General features: G+C 43.2%; 1 protein-coding gene across 1 annotated transcript in view; it reads left to right on the top strand.

The window, feature by feature from the left end:
* The first annotated feature begins 974 nt into the window (after positions 1 to 974).
* The window catches only part of ELOVL6 (ELOVL fatty acid elongase 6), a 114,726-nt gene continuing 94,640 nt past the window's right edge, over positions 975 to 21,060 (top strand). Inside the window, exon 1 of the mRNA XM_067568238.1 lies at positions 975 to 1,299. Coding sequence (XP_067424339.1) covers positions 1,211 to 1,299 — 89 coding nt within the window. The 5' untranslated portion in view covers positions 975 to 1,210. The remainder of the gene's footprint in view (positions 1,300 to 21,060) is intronic.

Below are 21,060 nucleotides of genomic sequence, written 5' to 3'. Positions count from 1 at the left end.
AGCTGAAAGACGAAGAAAAAACAGCATAGAAGGACATTTTGCTAATAAAGAAAAATAAGGTGGTGGTTGTAAAATAGTTTAGGAAGTTTGTCCTCTCTCACATGATGTTTAACCTGACAGCATCTATTTAAATTGTTTTGTGGGTGCAACTTCCAACTGAGTTGAGAAGGGTGAGGGGAAATAAAGGGGGAAAGAGTAATGTGTGATGTGCAGCAAATATAAGTATCTATATTAGTGCTATCCATCCTACCACTCTATGCATTTATCGTGTGCCCGTCACCATGGTTTCTAGGGACCAGTACCAACCGGGCTGAGTTTTCTGGTCAGTCATGTGCGTTAAGATGTGCCCGAGAGTGAACAGTGATTGCCGGAGCAGAATCTGACTGATTGGAATAAATTATTCGAATTAGTAGTAGTGAGGAGGGAGAAAGCATTTGATTGGGACAGTTGATCTAATTCCTTCCCCGCCCTGCCCGCCCACTCCGCGGTGATTTCCTGTCACAGTCAGCAGGAAGGATCACATCATTTTCACATCCATTTAGTGCCTTTTTAAAAAGGGGAAATGGAAAGGAAAGAAATGTGAATATTCAAATCCAGTCTCTGAGACAATCTGCTTTGAGCTTTGTTCTGATATTAGCAGTACTGAATGTTTCCTGGGATTGGTTTGTTTTTACTACTTTAACGTGAAATAGTGGGTGAGGTCATTAACAACTTCCAGTGCTGGGAGGAGTGTCTCATTCAAAGCCATAAAGGAAGTGAGCGTGATTAGATGCCAAAGAAGCCAATGCTCAGGGGTGATTCCCTTACTGCTGCAACCTTGGGAGATCTTATTTCCCAGATTTTGCAGGAGTCTCGTACTAAACACTGGAGGATTTTCTAGCTCAGCTGCTACTTTCTCACTTGCAGGAGGTCTGCATGTCGCTGTGAGGAAGCAGAGGCTGAGCTATACATAGACGGGCACTAAGACCGCAACGCCTCCATTTCCTCGCAGGGTGGATGCAGAAGCTGAGAGGAGGAGACCTCGAGAGTCGGGTGGAGAAGGCTAGGAAGAGGAGAAAAGCAATGCGAAATCAAGGATATAGCTGAGAGACAGACAGAGAGAGACAGAGAGAGAAAGGGGCGATTAAAGGGAAGACACGCCGGGGAAAAGAGCTGTAGAGAATAGATTTATATTTAGACATAGGAAGGCATCCCCCAGAAGATTGGTCCAATGAACATGTCAGTGTTGACTTTGCAAGAATACGAATTTGAAAAGCAATTCAACGAGAATGAAGCCATCCAGTGGATGCAAGAGAATTGGTAGGTGATGGTTAATGTAGTATTTACCAGTCGCTACTGTAGCTGTCTCTCTGAGCTTGTGTGTTTTATATCTATGGATGGATTAGACATAATTGAGTTCAGGGTAATCGCTGAGCCAATCTCTGTATATTGCCGGCTCTGATGAGGAGCAGTGGTATGTGTATGTATGTATGTGTATATATAAACATACATACCGATATATGCAGACATTCATTAGTGTGTGCATATGCTTAGCTGTGTGTGTGTGTGTGTGTGTGTGAATTATTCCAGTGACATAACCAACCACACAACCAAAGCTCCACAAGGATACTAAGATTGAGACTGCCCTGTTTTTCTAAATCTAAAAGTTATGTAACACGATGACATCCCACTAATAAAAATATTTTTATAATGAGAGAAAACGATTCCCTGCGACCTGCTTCCATTTTACTTTTGTTCCTTTTTTCCCTCATTCTCGTTCGTTCTTTTCCATCTCCCTTATGTCCTTCTTTTCTCCTTGCAATTCCTTTTTGTACGTGTGCCCCATTTCCTCAATCAGGGTCTCTTCCCCCCCCCCCCCCCCAAACTGCTCCAGTTACCTCCTTCCAACTGTAATGCAGGAGAAAAAGTTAAACACGAGGAAGTGTAGAGTCCCCTGCTTCAAATGAAACTTAAACTGCAGCCACGCTCCTATTAACTTTTTGTGCCTGCCTGTATCTGCAACTGGGGAGGTATTCAGGGACCTGGATTTACTAGTTGATGGAGCAAAGTTAAAGTGCGTAGGGGCCGGCAGGCAGGCAGGCAGGGAACTAACTCGAGCAGTAGAAGTTCGCATGCAGGGCACATGATGTCTGCGATGGGTGCCTGCAAGCCGTGCACTGGCGGGGCACAGCAGAGCATGGAGTCACCCGGCAGGGTTTATAAAGTGCACTGCCTGTGTATTCACCGGGCGGAGATGGGAGAACAAATACACGTAGGCGGAGGATTGAAGCTAGGGCAAAAAGCCTGTTGTGTGCGGAGGTCTAGGGCTCCCCAGACCCCGGCTGGCGGCATTCACAGAGCTAGGGCTCGCCGGCGAGACTGGCTCGCTCTCTTTCACAAACCCCTTGTCTCTCATTGATGAGCCGGAGAGAGGAGGGGGAGCGATCTGAGCAGGAGCCGCGGCAGACAGGGCGCTCGCTCTTCTGCGCTGTGGTTTTTAGGGAGCGGGGCTAAAAGCCCCCCGTGCCCGGCCGATGATGAGCTGGCCGGTCTCCGCTGGCCTGCCACCGCCGCGCCGCCCGGGACTGCAGAGCCGCCATCCCCCGGGCACTGGGCCACACACACACGTGCGCCTCTCTCCAGTTCGCTCGCCTGCCTCCCTTTCAAATCTTCCACCTCCTCCTTCCGCTCCCTCCCTCCCGCCCAGCGGGGCTGGACCGGCGGCTGCTGTGGCAGAGCATCGCCCGGCCTTCGCTGCCGCATTTAACCCGCCTCGCGCTGGGGCCTAGGCTGGGCGTGGGGGGGTCTGCACTGCTGCGTGGGGCTGGGGCTGTTCCCTGCCGTGGAAGCTGCTGGAGGCTGGGGTACAGGAGCAGCTGCAGCTCTGCTCATGAGGGGGAGGGGGGCTCCTGTAAGGGGAGAAAGAGAAACCATTGCCACCCCCCGAAATGGCAGTGTTGTATTGCCACCCCCAAACGTCTCATGAGTCAGGCCCCCCAAAATGACGAGATTGCCTTAAAAATCATGAGACTTAAAAATAATTCATTACAAATGTTGGGTTCTTTCTATTTGCCCTCGGTTTTGCTGACCTTTGCCCTGGGGTCACATCTTTTCAGTTTTTCTCTGCAACCGGGAGAGCTGGAAACTTCCTTTGTTTCGGGAATGAAAACCAAGAGTCACACCTCCTCACCTGCTTTGCAGAGCTGGGGCTTCAACAAACACCAAATATCAGGAAACTTGTAAAATCACCACAGTTGGCAACGGTTGGGCAGGTTAGGTGGACAGTAGAGCCCCGGGTGCTTGGCCCGGAGCCTGCCACTGCCTTCTCTGCTGTGGCGGTTTGATTGTGCGAGAAAAGCAAGTGCCTCACCAGCTTCATCTGGTGCTGCACTTGCCCCTGTGCCACCTCCCCCCTGTCCTGCACCTCTCCCCTATTTGCCGCTCTTGCTTCTTTACCCTTCATTCCTTCTCCCTTGACTGTTACCTCTCCCCCCCAATGCCTTCTTGCTGCACCTACCTGGTGTCCACAGTACTCTTCTCACTCACTGAACCCACCTTACCCCATGTCCTGCGCTCTTCTTTCCTTCCCTCCTTCACAGAGAGAAGCTGTGCCCATCAGCCTTCTCCTTTCTGGCTCCCACCTGACCCCACATCCTGTGGTCCTTACCTCTTCTCCCCCCACTGCTTCTGATGCTTTCCTTCTATATCCCTCATCACATGCCTTCCCCTTTCACTGCAACCCACTAGGTTCCCTGCACCTCTCATCCCTTCATTCCTTACCCTCTCCATCTGCCTTCTAGTGCATATTGTGCCTGTCATTCCTTTGCCCTCTGCATTCACTTCCCACTTTGTGCTATATTTTTTTTTGCCTCCCCTCCCCTCTCCTCCCTTTGCCCCTTATGCTTACCTGTTTTGCTGCACTCTGATCCCTAACCTGTCTCTCATTTCTTTGCCTCTGTGTTGTGCCCTTCTCCTCACATCGTGTGTCCCATCCCTTCACTCCTTCACCACACACACCTTTCACATCCCTTGCCATCTCTCTTCTTCTGCTTTCCCCTGCCCCCAGCCCTTTCCACAGTATCTTCCCTATTTCTCGGGTGGTGATAGATGGGGGGATAGGAGCCAGCTACAGGTTAAGGCTGCACATCCTGGTTTTGCAAGGCAGAATGATCCAAGGCCCTGCTGGGGTACCAGGGATGCTTCTGGGTTGGCTTAGTGGCACCTGTGAGAAAAGCAGTGAATTAAAATGACCATTAAATGTTTTGACTTCTCTGTTCACCTGCAAGAGACATGATTAGGGAGATTAGTCCAGAAGGGTACCCACTGAGGCACTCTGTTCAGCTTGATTGTTGTTGGTGTGCCTTTGTTTGTTTTTATTTTCTTAGGTCTTACACATCTCATTAGGCATAGTAGCTCTTGTTTCTTTAGTTCTCTCTCTACTCCTGGAGAAACCTATCCTCATGATGTAACTTCAGTAAAGGAGTGGAGGCAGGGATAGTCAATAGGTGGAGCGCAGGCCAAATCTGGACCTCCAGATGTGTGAACAGACCACAAAACATTTTATGTACTTATTATCATTATTGTTATTATTTTTGTAATATTTTCCCTGGAGTCTGGACCTTGACTATGCCTTGACCAAGAAATTTGGATCTTGACAAAAAATAATTAATTATGCCTGGGTGGAGGAGATTGTTGCCTCAATAAATATTTTCATAAACCCACAAGAGAAGCCATGTGGCCTAATGAATTAAGCATATGACTGGAAGTCAGGCTCCTATGGTCTCGTCTTGGCTCTACAGCACTTCATTATGTGATTGTCACGTTGAGGAAGTTGCGTTGCTGCTGTGTGCTTCAGTTTCCCCAGTTGTAACATGAGGATAATATTGCTTGCATACCCACCTGTTAGAGTGCTTTGAAGATTGATTAGTTAACGTTTGTAGATTGTTTTGAAGATGTAAAATACTGTATGAGCACTAGATAGTATTATTAAAATCACTTTAAGTGCCTGAATTTACTGCAAAGGTTTGCATGCTGGAATTCCAATAATATTAATCTCCTGCTCTTTAGGTTTAAGAGTGGAACAAACATTTTCATGCTATTACTTTTCAACTGAAGAGACTTGGTCTTCTCAATCTAACTTCTTCTATTATAAGGGCACTGATGAATTAAGACCTCCATATTAAACTGTAGGAGAGGAGAGATTTGTTTCAGGTTTGAGAACATTATTGAAAACGAAATGGAGTCATGTCCATTGAGATGCTTTTTGTCTTGTGAGCATTCCCTTGGAAATGCTAGTACAATTCTTTATAATTAAAGTAAATTTTAAACTTGTTCAGGAAATTCACTTCTCTAACAAAACAATTCATGATGTATCTAGTATTTTTAATTTTTAAGAGAACTTACGTGGTAAAATTCTGTAGCTAAAGAGAATGAGGGAAAAAGGCCTCTTTATCTCCTAACAGAGTGACATCAATGGGATTTATCCATATCGAGGATAGTAAGTGGCTTCTTGACTTCGTTATAGGCTCAATATGCGGTTTTCTGGACCAGTGTCATTAATATAAGGGTCCTAAAATAGGCATATTTAAGAGCATGTTCCAGGGATAAACATGTTTGTTTTTGTAGCAAATGCAACTATCAGTGGAATAAGCAAAATTGTTGCTTTAAAAAAAAAATCAAAACATTCCACTGGTGGGAGGTTTTATACTAGAGTTTGCAATAGTCCTTTAAGTTAGAATACATCATCATCATCATAACATGGAGGTAGAAAGAAGATCACTTAAGTGTGGCATTTACTATTTCAGTTCCATGTTTGAAATGTATCTTGATATTTTACCAAGCTACATAAAATAAATCTGCAATGTTTTAAATGACTGTTCTGAATGGATAGGGTGAAATGAGCCTAGGGAATTTACTGCGTCTGCATTTTGGATAGCATGTGTGGAATCTCAGATAGTTTATACAATATTATTTGTAGAGACTCAGGACAGAAGTTGAAGCCTACGGGAAAGTATGGCAAAAGTGGCTTTTCCCCCTTTCATGCTCTCTGGATTCTGGGCCACTCAAGTGATCGAAATGTCCCTCTAACTTAAAATGGCCCATCGATTGTGATACAGTCCAGAATCCTCATAGCAACATACACTATTGGCACACTTTCACCCTCCAGCTCTGCCCTAGCAAGCTTCCAACAGGGGGACTTGTGACAATGAATGGGAATTAGGCGCTAACTCCTATTTGTACCTCTTAAAATCTCCCCCTTGGAGGTCGAAATTAATGGAGTGCCACTGATGTATAGTGGGAGTAACCATGGTAAATCAGGCCTTCCATGTTTTAACTCCAGATGTTCTCCTTCTACTTCATAAAGACCCTGATCCTGTAGTGAGTAGCACATAGGTGGACTGCTAGGCTGGTGCAGAGTCCCAATGAAATTTGGGCCTAAATTGGCAATATAGTAAGTAGCATAGTGTCTTTAAATGCAGGCAAAATGAGCAATTTTTTTGTGATCTGTATGAGCTAATATATCTTATGTCTCTGTTAATACGTGTGTGTGTAATGTAAATACACCCCTCCAGCTATCCCCCCATAATCTCTCATTCTTTCCCACTTAAAAAATTAATTAAGAATGATTCTTCTGGCTGCCAGACGAAGACCTGGTAATGCACCACTCACTGAAGGTGAGATTACTGACTCAGCAGTTAATGTACAGAATCAAACAATGCTTTTAGGACTGGTAGGTCCACTTGTCATCATAAAAACTTACTTCACTTCATGATGCAAGTATGTTTTTTACATGTAGCTGATGGCTTTTATAAAATACCAAACTATACTGTCTCCCTCACCCGTGCTCTGCCCAAGCTTTGGGAGTGTTGACTTCAGTGGAAGCAAGACTGGGCCCAAAACTTGTTGAGATAATTTCTTAAATTATGTAAAAAAACCAACCAAACAAAAAAAACGCTCTACATTCTTGCAAAAAAGGAGGGTATAGAAAGAGGATATAGAAAATTAGCAAAGTCTGCAGACTCTTGTTTCTCCAGCTAAACAGCTGGGTGAGGAGTTAATACATTTTTACTTATTTGTTGTATTTATTTTGTGTCATGTAGAATGTACATATAAATCATTTGTTTGAAGAAAATTTACACTGCCGTCAGATGGACTGTGGAATGGATTCTAGAGCTGGGCTTCTGATTTACAGCTGCAGTCAGTGTGTCAGTGATTTGAAAAAATCATAAAAATTCACTGAGTGAGCTATAAATGCCCACTCTCTTTCTTTCCTTATGTGCCTGCAGACTGCCAGGTTTATGCTATCAGCACTAAATGACAGTTGCTCCTGTTGTAATTGTCTGGCCAATAATAATTATCTTCTGATGTCTGCTGACACTGTGTTCACCAATAGGAAAGCTGGAGGTCTGTGCTGACTGCTCGGAGATTATCTATGTAAGGTTACGTCAGGAGAGGGTTTGCCTAAAACCTCACAGAAACTTTCCCCCTTCTGTTTTCTGGCACTGTATATAGCTCTTCTAGTCATGTATGCTACCTATAGGTACTTTTTCCTCAAACTGTTTCTTTTTTCAGATTTGTTTTTTCAGGTTTGTTTATTTCTGAAATAATTTAATCTCCTTAAAACAAACAAACATGCATACATATATATACTATACAGGCCAGTTTCTGTTCTCATTTAACACCTTGCAGACCAAATGGAGTTCCAGGTATCAGTTAAGAGCAGCATTGGTCCTAACTCTGTAAGTTATTTTGCTACAAATGTTCTTTGGATATCTTCTAGCAGAGGGCTGTTTAATAAGAATGAACAGAAAGAACAGTACAGAATGAAACATTGTTTGAAGTAAGCCAATTATTTATTTAATGGTCACAGGCAACTCAAATATGGCTCCAAAATTATCTTTATAAACCCGAGACAAATAGAAATGTTTCTGCAATTTAAAAATAAATTCCAATGGCAGCAATTGTTTTTAACCCTTTATTGTCTGAAACTGTAACATTGCTGCACTGAGAACTTGAAAGTGTTATTACAAAGAAACTTGAGTCTAACAGTTGATTTTCAGAGTCAAAGCTGAGATAATGAAGAGCATAAACATGGATAACTAAATTTTTGGGTTTTTTTAAATTCATTTGCTTTTCATGATTTGTAGAAGCACCAAAACTAAAGAATGTGTGTATTTTCCACATACGGAGCGTGAGTTTCTCATCTGCTTGAGCTATGCTCAACCCAGGTCCAAGGTTAGAGGCACATGTGGAGGGCAGAGAGGGGTTTAAGCCACCCCCTGGCATAAATTAGAATAATAGAAATGTAGGCCTGGAAGGGACCTCATTAGGTCATACAGTCCAGTCCCCTGTACTGAAGCAGGACTAAATATTATCTAGACCTTCCCTGACAGGTGTTTGTCAAACCTCTTAAAAACTTCCAGTGACCAAGATTCCACAACCCATCCTGGGTAATTTGTTCTAGTGCTTAACTACCCTTACAGTTAGGAAGTTTTTTTCCCAATGTCTAATCTAAATTTCCCTTGGTGCAGTTTAACCCCATTACATCTTGTCCTGTCTTCAATGGGTAAGGAGAAGAATTTATCACCTTTCTCTTATATAACAACTTTTTACATATGTGAAGAGTGTTATCTTGTCCCCCCTCAGTCTTCTCTTTTCTTCATAGGTCATGGTTTCTAGACCTTTAATTATTTTTGCTGTGCTCTTCTGAACTCCAGTTTGTCCACATCTTTCCCAAAGTATGGTGCCCAAAACTGGCACTCCACCTGAGGTCTTATCAGTGCTGAGTTCAGTGGAGGAATTACTTCTCGTGTCTTTCATACAACACACTTGCTAATACATCCTAGAATGATGTTCACTTTTTTTTCATAAAAGTATTACATTGTTGGCTCATATTTAGTTTGTGATCCATTATAACCCCCAGATCCTTTTCTGCCAGTACTCTTTCCTAGGCAGTCATTTCCCATTTTGTATTGTGCAATTGATTATTACTTCCTAAGTGTTGTACTCTGCATATTTCCTTATTGAATTTCATCCTATTTATTTCAGACCAGTCCCTCATCAGTTCGTTCTTTAAAGGTCACTTCCACATGTTAAGAAAAACAAGTTTATATGAGCATAGTTGAGGTGCTGTTAGCAGTTAGTTTGTTACATTAACCATGATTCTTGACTACTCTCTGGTGTTGCATAATATTCCATTCATGATTTTCATTTTTTAATCAGACCTTGTCAGTGTACCACTGTTATTTAGGTTGATGTATTCTTTTTTTTTTTTTTTCCATTAGTATTTGTAATAATGTATTTGCAGTTATCAGCTCTTTGCAACTTGGCGATCCTTAACATCCCTCATATAAAATCAGTAAATACAATCAACCAAGGAGATTGTTCTTGTGCTGCTGCTCATAATAAATAGATACAGTCTGATTAAATTCTCCAGCAGTAATATGACTAGAAAGGTAATGTGGGCAGACTATAGAAATATGTTAGGCTGCAGTCGTCTAGTGAACTCCATGGGGACAGACTTCTGTTTTCAGTGGGGCTCCATGTGAGCATGGGTCCACTCTCATAGAGTTCATTGTAGGATCAGGACTGTCACTTACTATATTTATATACTGCCTAGCACAGTGGGGCCCTGACTGGTTGAGGCCACTAGGTGCTACTGTGATAATAATTTAAGCATTCATGATATCCAGTGGGCCTGCTGGTCCTTACTAACGGAAAGCCCGACCCTGCTTCTGTTGACTTCAGTGTGATAAGGATCCGGCCTATAGTTTGCTGCTTGCATTTAGCTGTTGGATCAGGAATCACAGCTCCAATAAGCAGTGTGTCAAACAAAGGCTTGGAAACAACATCTTAACCCATTCCTTCTGAGGGGGAAAGAAACAAAGAGTAATTTTTGTCCTGGTAGGAATTTACTGCAAGTAAGCTTACACCCCCAAGGATCATGGTCACTAAAGTATAACTGGGGACAATGGCAACAAAGTTTTTGAACCATACATGGCTACTAGGCCTGGTCACCCTTGTTTCAGTTATTAGGCCAGTTCTCCATCCTGTTCAAAGCAGCCCACAGCCTGGTCCTTAAGCAATAATGTCATAAGAGATACAGTAATGACATGGAGTTTTCAGCCTTACTGCACAGATCAGTCAAAGGTTAGAGTTGATAAAAGTCATATGTCAGAACAAGTGATACACAGGGTAGACAATCCGATGCCACAGTGATGGATGCAGCATACAAAGCCAAATAGAATAGGATCATATTGACCGAACAACAGGTTGTAATATCTCTTCATCTGCTTTATTCATTGCTTTTTCTTTACTTAAGATTTGTTCACTTCTTTTTAAATAAGCGTCCTCCTTGGTTTTATTATTTGGGAACAGAAATGTTTGGCAGAACTGTGAAGCATCTGGTACACTGCTGATTGTGTTTTAATAATAAATAACAATAATAACTTTCCATAGTTTTGGAAATAAGTCATGGCTACCTGAGAAAATAGTGGACAGAAGTTTTGCATGTGAACCAGTGTATTTCAATATTGCTAGAGTGAATCACATGAACTGTAACAATGTATAGACTAAATTATCTGAACACTAATGTGGTTCTGCTCTGCAAATAAGTTTTGAAGAACTGGTATTGGGAAACTGTATTTCCCCCCAGGCACTGGCTTCCGTGTAATATTTGCCTAGTTGACACCATCCACTTAGGCTGGTGAGAAGTGGCCAAAACTGAGCTCTGTATGTCAGCCTGGCAATACCCCAAGGGAGAGCAGAGGGAATTACTATCACATGGTTCCCCTATGTCTGAGTCTCCTCTCCAGCACAGCTGACTCCTGCAAGCGCAGGGGCAAATCATCACCACAGATGATGGAATTGAGGATTGATTATTTGTATTGTAGCTGTGCCTAAAAACCCAGTTGTGCACGCTGAGCACCAGAGTGCTAGGCACTATACAAACACAGCTTCAGGAGCCTTGCCCTGTCCTCTCCCAGGCCATCCCTTCTTCCCTTTTTGTTAGCTGAGCCAGTCAGTCCCACCTTCCTGGGATTTGTGCTGCTGTGTTTCCCATGTAGATGATCTTTCACATCTGCCGTTCCTAGTGTACAACCTTCACCTGGGATCTGAAAACATGTCACCAGGACTAAAGAACCCATAATAAGAACTTTGCTGTCTGTTTTGTGGGTGATGCATGAGGCAGAGTGGAATCCATCCCACTGTTCCACAGATGTCTTGACTCTCCAGTGCTAAGAGGAGTCAACGCTTTTTTGTTCGGGAGGTAGAGGGGGGTAATGACAGTATTTTGTGTATCCTGAAATCCTGTTCACTAAAGAATTGCCATGCTCTCTTAAGGCTCAATCACTTACGACTTTTCCATCAGCCCTGAGCAAGTGGCAGTGCATTGTCATGCTGCCACAGGAACAGACTGGAAGGCAGATTGTGCCTCTCAGTCACAATCTTGCCTCCAGGTTTCCCCTTACTCTGCAGAGGAAGTACCCATAGCGAGGCCTCTACTCACAGCAGTGTGGGTCCCCAGTGCACCTGTATAACTATGCTATAAGGCTCTGCCCAGGCCCCACTGCTTGTAAGAGGTGGGAAGGCATCCGCACTCTGGAAGGCATCCGCACTACAGCAATGCAGGCAGGCAGCCAGCACAAAGGTGCAAGGGAGTGGTTTATGCATCTATACTCCTTTGTACTGCCACACAATCCCAGGTCACAATCTGGCCTTTAATGAAGGCTTTTATCATAACCCCTCTTTAAGCGAACTTATTAGAGCTGCTGACTTCTAGCAATAAGTTTGGAGAAAAAAGGATCATTGATATTTTTTCCTCTGACTGTACTGTTTCTGTTTTTATGGTTGTTTATACTTTGGATAAGATGGAGGATGGTTGAGTTAGGAGTTCAGGGAATTGTGGCTATGTAGTAATTGGGGTGTACAGAGTACCTGCCTACATAGGAAATTAAAAATTTTCCGGAGACCATCTCGGGAGCAGAGCTGTAGCTTCTGTTCTTATTACAGTCAGTGATAAACCTCATTAGCATTCATGGAGATATGATAGCTTTGTTTTTTATAGTACAGATTCTGCAGGGAGTGCCCATGGCAAGACTCTCTAATCCATCATTTTAAAAAAATTAGATCTGGGGAGAAGTTTTACATGTTTTAAAAGGGGTATATTCATTTTAACCTTCACCTATGGCTTATGGTCTTAAACTGGAAATTTGCATTGGTCAAGATTTAAAACAAATGAACTTCCAGCTGACTCTGACTTCATCATTGTAGGCACTAGCTCGCCTCATGTAACCACACTATCTTATCATTGCTACTCTCACCCTTCCTTCCCTTCAGTCTCCTGTTGTTTGACAAACTCACTTGTTGAGTCTAGTCTTATAGTTTTAAATTGAAGTTCTTTGGGACAGGGACCGTCTTTATTCTGTTTGTACAACGCCTAGCAGAATGGCTCCCTGATCCTGCCTGGGGCCTTCAGGTGCTACTTTACTAATAATAACAGGGTATTGTGCTAGTTCTCATATGTGCGCTGACGTGAGATCAACCCATATTTGAGTTTATTTCCTAATCTCCTCAGACTAGCAGAAGCAACTGGTTGAGCCCTTGTGTGGGCTTGCTTACTTTGATAACCATCAGCCCCGCTTATTGATTAAAAAGCAGGACAGAGATCTCCAAAAGGAGTACCGTCTACTCTTTGTCTAGAAGAATAGTGACCTGGCATAGAGTCTGTGCAGAGTAGGTGTACCACAGTGAAGAAATGGTGGACAGATCTCAGGTGTGCAGAGGAGCCTCTATCCTTTGGTAGGAAGAACTAGAGTGTAAACTGCAGGAAAAGATTTGTTCAAGATTTGTTGTTATTTAGCCACAGCATCTGATGTCTGCAAATTGAGTGAACATTAAAAAAAAAAATCCTCTGTTATAATGAGCTCTTCAAATTTAATATCTTGATTATAACAACTGACTGCCTCAAGTGTTCCAGGATATGAAATTTATGCCCAATGAAAGCGCATTTGTATGAATAAATACCTTCTCTGTAAATCTTGATTAAACATTCATTAAATATAAACACACTGGAAAAAATATGATCCCAGGACTGCATGGGGTTAATTGACACTTTAAGAGGTAGAGACAATGGGCCAAACTGACCTCAGCGAAATGGTCCATTGAAGACATTGGAATTATACCAGGGATGACTCTGACCCTGTGTTTTAATACAGCTATCTACACCGCGGTCTCTGTCCCTTAAGATATATTCATATGTGGACAGAAAAAAAGGAGACAAATTTAATGAAAGAAAAATGAGGTTGTTGCACTGTCCCATGGGGCATGGGAAGATAGTGGTTTTCATTAATAATTGTTTACAAAATCTGTCTTTTTAAAAATTCTTTCCTCTCTGATTTGCACTACAGATCTATGTTGCTTATTTTCTCTTCCTTCCTTCTGAATTCAGAATTTGTATTGACATCACTAGGAATTGGGTATGTGTCTCAACTGCAGAATATCGTAGAAGATTAGGGTTGTAAGGGACCTCTGGAGGTCATCTAGTCCAACCCCCTGCTCAAAAGCAGCACCAACCCTAGCTAAATCATCGCAGTCAGGGCTTTGTCAAACCACACCTTAAAAACCTCTAAGGATGGAGATTTCACCATCTCCCTTGGTAACCCATTCCAGTGCTTTACCACCTTCCTTGTGAAAAAGCTTTTCCTAATGTACAACTTAGATCTTGCCCACTGCAACTTGAGACCATTGCTCCTAGTTCTGTCATCTACTACCACTGAGAACAGCCTAGCTCCATCCTCCCTGGAACCCCCCTTCAGGTAGTTAAAGGCTGCTATCAAATCCCCCTTCATTCTTCTCTTCTATAGGCTAAACTAGCCTAGTTCCGTCAACCTCTCCTCATAAGTCATATATTTCAGCTCCCTAATCATTTTTGTTGCCCTCTGCTGGACTCTTTCCAATTTGTCCACATCCTTTCTGTAGTGGGGGGCCCCAAAACAGGACACAATATTCCAAATGAGGCCTCATCAGTGCCGAATAGAGGGGAATAATTCCTTCCCTCGATCTGCTGGCAATGCTCCTACTAATGCAGCCCAATATGCAATAAGGGCACACTCTTGGCAATAAGGGCACACTGTTGACTCATATCCAGCTTCTTATGTAGAACTGCAGTTCTCCCCCTCCCGTGTTCTTCAGGGAATGGTTGATTGTAAAGCTCTTCGTCCAGTGGTATACTGCCTACACTATTTGCCACTCATTTTCTTGCATTTGCTACTGCAGTACTGGCCCTTTATCTCTAGGGTCAATTGATACCCCAGAGTGCACTGGGCCTAAGGGAAATTCCCTTTCTCGTACAAGAACAAGGTGAGTATTCTGTACTTTCATGATCCCCACTGTATGCTGCTGGATACACTGGCCACTGTGGGAAAACAAGCATTTTCCTGAAGATACCAATTGTCAGGTAGAAATAGGTCTGCTTTGCAGACCACACCTGGAGAGATGGGATGAGGTATAGACTAGATGGCCCCTCCTTGAAGACACTGAGAATTGTGTGTGTAACTCTGTCTGACCAGGAGAGTAGAGGGGGGCTAGGCTATGGGTGCTGTGGGGAAGAGAAGTTCAGGATTATGTGAATCCAGCAAAACACACCTGGTTCTTGTGTTTTCACTTTGTGTTTCCAACGTGAAAGTTTAAGTCGTGAAAACTGAACCCTACCAGTAAATATAATAAAAATTTATGTGAGCAAGGTTTTGTACCGTCGTATGAAACGTTGTTTTCTTCTTCTTTTTTTTTTTTTTCCTTTCCAAAAACATTTCTAGGCTTCCTGTTGAAACTCTCAGAGATTATAATGTCAAAAGGTCATCTAATCTGACCTCTTGTATAACTCAGGCCTTAGAACTTTCCTGGATTAATTCCTGTTTCAACTAGACCGTATCTTTTCGAAAAATATCTAATGCTAATTTAAAAACTGCCAGTGATGAAGAATCTACCAGAACTGTAGTACATTTTTCTAATGGTTAATTACTCTCATTGTTAAAAATTTGCATCTTATTTTCCCGTCTGACTTTGTCTACCATCAACTTCCAGCCATTCAATCTTGTTAGATCTTTGTCTGCTAGATTTATCAGCTTGAATTATCAAGTATTTGTTCCTGTAGGAAGGTGCTGTGGCCTCCCCCGGAGCCAGGACCCGAGGAAGGGCTGCAGTGGCCAGGCTGGACAGGAGTAGACCCCACAGACAAGTCTGTCCGGCAACGAAACAGCCAGGCTGTGATAGGGCTGGCAGGCCAGTCTGCCCGGCAATGCAAGGGCCGGGCAGGGATAGGACCACCTCAGCTGCCCAATCAGCCGCAGTGGGGTGGAGCCTCTCAAGAAAGGGGCAGTATAAGAGACAGGCCCCAGAGCTCAATCTGGAGGAGACCGCTGCCGGAGGCAGATGTGCTGCCCCGCCGGCTGTGGCCTAGGCCAGAGCCGAGACTCCAACCATCCCCGGACCAACCCGGTCCTGGGGACTGGGTAGGGCCTTCTCGTAGCTGGACCAGGCAACCTGGCCAGAGAGACTGGGCCGAGATACCCGAACCCCGGGACTGGACCAAGCCCCCGAACCCCGGGACTGGGCCGAGCCCCCTGAGCAACCCAAGTGGACGAGCTGGAGGAGCTGCCGGCTGCCGAGCCCCCAGAGTCGGGACAGGACCTGGACGAGCTGCCTGAGGCCGCACCCTCCCCTGATCCCTGTGACCTAGAGGAGCTTTCCCTCGCAGAGGAGCTCCCCGCATTGCCGCTGGTGGACGAAGAGGGACTGGTGGGCCTACCCCGGACGGATTGCCCCAGTGACCCTGAGGAGTCAGGTACATGGGGATACGGGGAGGAAGTAGCCCAGGGATAGCCGTAGACAGTGGCTGAGTCTGGGGTAACCCTGTCGGCATATTGCAGCAGGAGCCCCGCCGACTCAGTGGCAATGCCTTTGCCACTGCTAGGGCCCCTCCCGCCTTCCCTAGCCGCCCCAGGGAGATTCTCATCCTCGCTACCGCTCCAAAGAGTGGAAGCACTGCCTGCTCGCCCTGCCTGAGGGCCGGGGCGATCGACTGCATGCTCGCTCGCCCGCCCTGCCTGAGGGGCAGGCTAAGACCCACAAGAGAGTGAACTGTTCCCCCTTTAGGAAGGCGCTGCGGCTCTCCCAGAGCCAGGACCCGAGGAAGGGACTGGACTGGATCAGACGGCCCTCCAACAGTTCCCCACGTAGGTACTTATAGTCTGTGAATGAGTCACCCCTTAGCCTTCTCTTTGTTAAACTGAATAGATAGAGTCAAGGAGCTCAAACACTCTAAGGCAAGTTTTCCAATTCTTTAATCATTCTTGTGGCTGTTCACTGAATCCTCTCCAATTTAGCTACATTCTTCTTGAATTGTGGACACCCGAACTGGACATGTTATTCCAGAGGCAGTTGCACCAGTGCAAAAAACAGAGGTAGTTTAACGTCTCTCCTCTTGCTTGAGATTCCCTGTTTGTGCATCCAAGGATTACATTAGCCCTCTTGGCCACAGTGTCACACTGGGAGTATCTGTTCAGCTGATTATCCACCATGACCCTCAAGTCTTTTCCAGAATCCCTGCTCCCAGATAGAGTCTCTCATCTTCTAAGTATAGCTTTTATTCATTGTTCCTAAATGGATAATTTTACATTTGGCCGTATTAAAACACATATCGAAAGCTGGGCTCACGAAACCAAGTGTTCTAGATCACTTTGTATCCGTGACCTGTCCTCTTCATTATTAACACTCCCCCAATTTTTGTGTCATCTACAAACTTTCTCCGTTATTGATAAAAATAGTCTATAGCCCTGGCCCTCAATCTGGGTGGGGCGGGCAAAGAGTCAGTGGCCCTGGCCCTTGGTCAGGGCGGGGCAAGCAAAGATTCAGTGGCTCTGATCATCAGGCAGGGCGGGGTAGGCAAAGTAAGTAGTCTATAGCCCAGGCCCTCTGGCAGGCAGCTCTTCCCAGTTGCTGGTGACAGGTAGCTCTGGTCAGCCCCCTAGCCGCCAGCCAGTAGTAGCTCGGGTGGCCCTTTAACGGGCCTAGGGTCGGGCTCAAGTCCCAGCCCTGGGGAAGAGACGTCCTTCTCCTCCAGCAGCTTCCCTCTGACTGAGCTGAAAGGCCTGGCTTTTATACTTCATCTTCCTGTCCTGCCCCTGCACTTCCAGCTTGCGAGTGTTGCCATACTCGGGCCTACCCAGTAGGTGGCATGTGTTGGCCTCTTGGTGTCGGCCTCGGAGGGAGGGCACACTGCTTCACTACAGTATTACATCAACACTATTACCTTTACCAACCAAACTTGTAATCCCATTAAAAAATATCAGTTTAGTTAGTTAGGGTCTATTTTCCATAAACCCATATTAATTGGCATTAATTATATTATCCTCTTTTAATTCTTTACCAATCAATTCCAATATGAGGCTGGCAGACCTATAATTACCCAGGTCATCCCATTTACCCTTTTTAAATATTGGCACAAAATTAGCTTTCTTCCAGACTTCTAGAAATTCCCCAGTGTTCAAAGAGTTATTGAAAATAAACTTTAACAGTCCAATGAGCTCCTCAGTCAGTTCTTCTAAAACTCTCTGGAAGCAGGTTATCCAAATCTGCTGTTTAAAAATGTAGCTGCTGTTTAACATCTTGCTGAGTTACTATTTAAATGGAAAATGTTTCTTCATCTTCATATGATATGATTACATCTGTTTTTTCCCAAATACAAATAAGAAATATTTATTGACAGCTGTACCATTTTCATCTAGTAACAGACCCGTACCATTGTTAGGATTTTTTTGTTCCTAGTAAACTTAAAAAAACCCCAAAACCCTTTATTGTCCTTAACTCTGTTGACTACAGATTTTTCTTTGTGTCCTTTTTTTACTTCCTTTATTGATTTTCTACAATTCCTAGGTTCTGATTAATATTCATTACTATCAACTTCCTCTTTTTTCCATTCATTATATATTTTTTTAAAAAAATGTATAGCTGCATTCACTGCCTCTTTAAGCCAGGTTGATTTTTTTTTTTTTTTTTTTTTGAGCCAGTATGTTTCTCCATTGTTGCATCTGGTAAAATGTTCCTAAACAGTTCTGAATTATCATTCACATTTTTCTGTTTAAATTCTCTCTCAATTGATTTGGTTCATAATTTTTTTCAGCTTTGTGAAACTGACCCTTCTAAAGTGCCAACTATCTGTATTACTGGCTTGGACTTTATTCTGTTTGCACATCACAAATGTGATTAACATAGGCAGACATCAGCTAATTTTTGTTACATCATTCTTTTGCTCTTTCAGAATTTAATAAATAACTTAGAGTTAAATCCTGTTTTAAAAAATTTATACATGGCCTGACGGATGATGTGGACAATTCCAAATTATTATAATATATATTTCAGTAGCTCCTATAGGCCTCAACCAGGCCAAGTCCTATTATGACAGGTGTTGTACAGACATGTTGTAAAAATACAGTCCCTTTTTCAAGTGCCCCAAGGCTTAGTTTTAGATAAGTGGGTGAAACAGTATGACTTTTTTTTTCAAATGGTCAAGGTAAATATTAGCAGTTAGTGTCAGTAATGCAAGAGTGAGATCAGCTGTACTATGTCATCACCATCAGGGTGATAAAATTATGAACTTTACACTGTGCCCACTGGCGTGATGGAGAGACAGTAGCCTTAGAGCCAGCTGTGCTTACTGGCACAAAGTATATGGCAGGGCCGGGAAGTCGGATAAAACAAACATACAAAAAGGTCAGGCTAAAAGAAACAGAAGTCTGTCTACTAGTGGTCTCTTGCTTCTGTTGCCAGATGTCCTAAAGATGTCAATCCATTTTTAACAACAATAATAATATATAACACACAACATACATTTTTATTCTGAAAGATGCAAAAAGCTTTGCACACGTATTTATAGAACATGGGCGTCCTTTCACATTCTACTGGAAACCAGCAGTGAGTTGATAGTGTACAGCAATACTGCTGCGCAATTTTCTAAGCAACTTCAGGACAAAAAGAAAAATTAAAACTTGAAAAGCCTGCATAATAAAACAAACTGAAACACCAATTTCACAAAGAACTGTACTGTCAATAGACACACTAAATGTCTAAAATAGTTTCCCCCTTTGACTCTTTTTTAACAATTTCTAGTGAACTTTCAGACTCTCTGTAGAGCATGAATCAGATTTTCAAGTACTCCGTGCTCACAGATGAGGCCAGATTTGCAAAAGTTTAGCTCCCATATATGTGATTAAATAAGGGCCTGATTTCAAAATTGCTCAGGACTTAGTAGCTCCTATGGCCAGATTTTTCAAAAGACCTCAGTACCCAAGGTGCTAAACTGTTTGAAAATGCTGCCACTTCTTTTAATGTCCAAATGGGATTTAAATTCATTTTGAAAAGCTAGGTTTTGGAATCTGACCTCTTCTGAAAAACTGGCTCACGGTGCCTACACAAGGTGTTGTTTTGACAACCTTGGAGACTGAAGTCATCTGGTCACCAACCGAAGTGGTGTAGGGTGGACAGTGGCAGTGCATGCTTCCCACATGTGTGCCTTGCTCCTGTTCTGGGTGGCTTACCACACCGATGACCATTCAATCTCTGGCGTTTGTTGACTGCCAACAAGAGTGCAAGTTATTATTCATTATTATATTAATAGTTATAGATTCCTTTTTGCCTTTCAATCACTTTGCAGACTTTATCTAGTTAGGGCTATTTCTGGTGATTTATTTGTGCTATGGATTCCTGTCTAGTAGGAAATGACTGAAACCAAATTCATTTTACATAAGCCTCCAAACTGCCATGAGATGCCATTAAATTTCAGTCACTAGAGTCCTGAACTAAAACAAGTGAACTGCAAAAAAAGACTTAGACAAATTGACATTGTATATTTGTAAGAGACCTGTGAGTCATCTCTAGTCTGTGGTGCATCATCATAATCATAATGATGCAGCCTTCATGTGGGATACCAGCATTGATCTAACACAAGGTTTTGGACTATGGTTTGTCATCTCACTCTGTATCTCCTTTGTTTTTATTGTCTTCCATTGTCTCTCGACCTTATTCTATCTTTCACTTTCTCTACATATTTCCACCTTCTTCCTCCTCCCTTTGTCTCTGTCTCTCTTTCATCTTTGCTGTAACTTTTTTTGCTTAAGAACAGCCAGGCCAGCAGCTCTGGCAAGAGCTTGCCAGCAGCACTGATTGTAGAGTAAAAGTGACTAGTGAGTTTCAATCTGAGCTGAAGCTGCTGGAAAAACCCTTCTGCACAGGCATGCTGCACTATTAGAATCTTTCTGCACCTGTTGTTGCTGCAGATACTAGTTGCTGTAAGGAGGTAACACACTACCTCATTCAGGTGCATCTTGGACAGGTAGGATCACTCAGCTCCTTATTTTCTGAAATTGGACAATCAAAACCCCCCCAGTGAAGACCTAGCATTAAACCTTATTACAATCAAAGCAGACGGAGTCTGAATTTCATGAAAACGTTTCAGTTACAAGCCAATAGGCTTGGGAATGGGGTTAAACAATCCCAGGGATATTTGCATTTTGTCATGTTCAGATGATTTCCAATGCAAAGAAACACCCAAACTATTATTATTTACTGTTTGCATTATGGTAGCACCCAGAGTCCCAATCTAGATCAGAGCCACACTGAGCAAGGCACTGCAAGAGATCCTCAACCAGTATTATCATATTATTTGGAAGTCACCAGAGCTATGACAATTTACATCAGTTAAGGATCTGCCCCTGCATAAACACATAGTAAGAGACAGTCTCTGCTCCTAAAGAATTTAGAATGTGAATAGACCAAGGAAGGTTTATGGTTCCTATTTTGAAGATGGGGATCTGGGTTATAAAGATGTTGAATGACTTGCCCAACATTACAAAATCCATCATGTTCAGTAATTTGTTTCCTTTTATGTCTTGACTGGATTATCATGTTTCTTCTTTTGAAAATTGAAAGGCTTATCAGAAGAAAGATACATATTGAAGTCACAACTTGGTACAAATAATGAAATATTTGTATATAAACTTGAGGTGAATCAAATAATGGAAACAA

This window comes from Emydura macquarii, unplaced genomic scaffold (genome assembly GCF_026122565.2).
Source record: "Emydura macquarii macquarii isolate MOO-44397 ecotype Brisbane River unplaced genomic scaffold, CSIRO-AGI_Emac_v2 contig_2863, whole genome shotgun sequence".
NCBI classification, from domain to species: Eukaryota; Metazoa; Chordata; order Testudines; family Chelidae; genus Emydura; species Emydura macquarii.
This window is presented reverse-complemented; position numbering and strand designations above follow the sequence as displayed.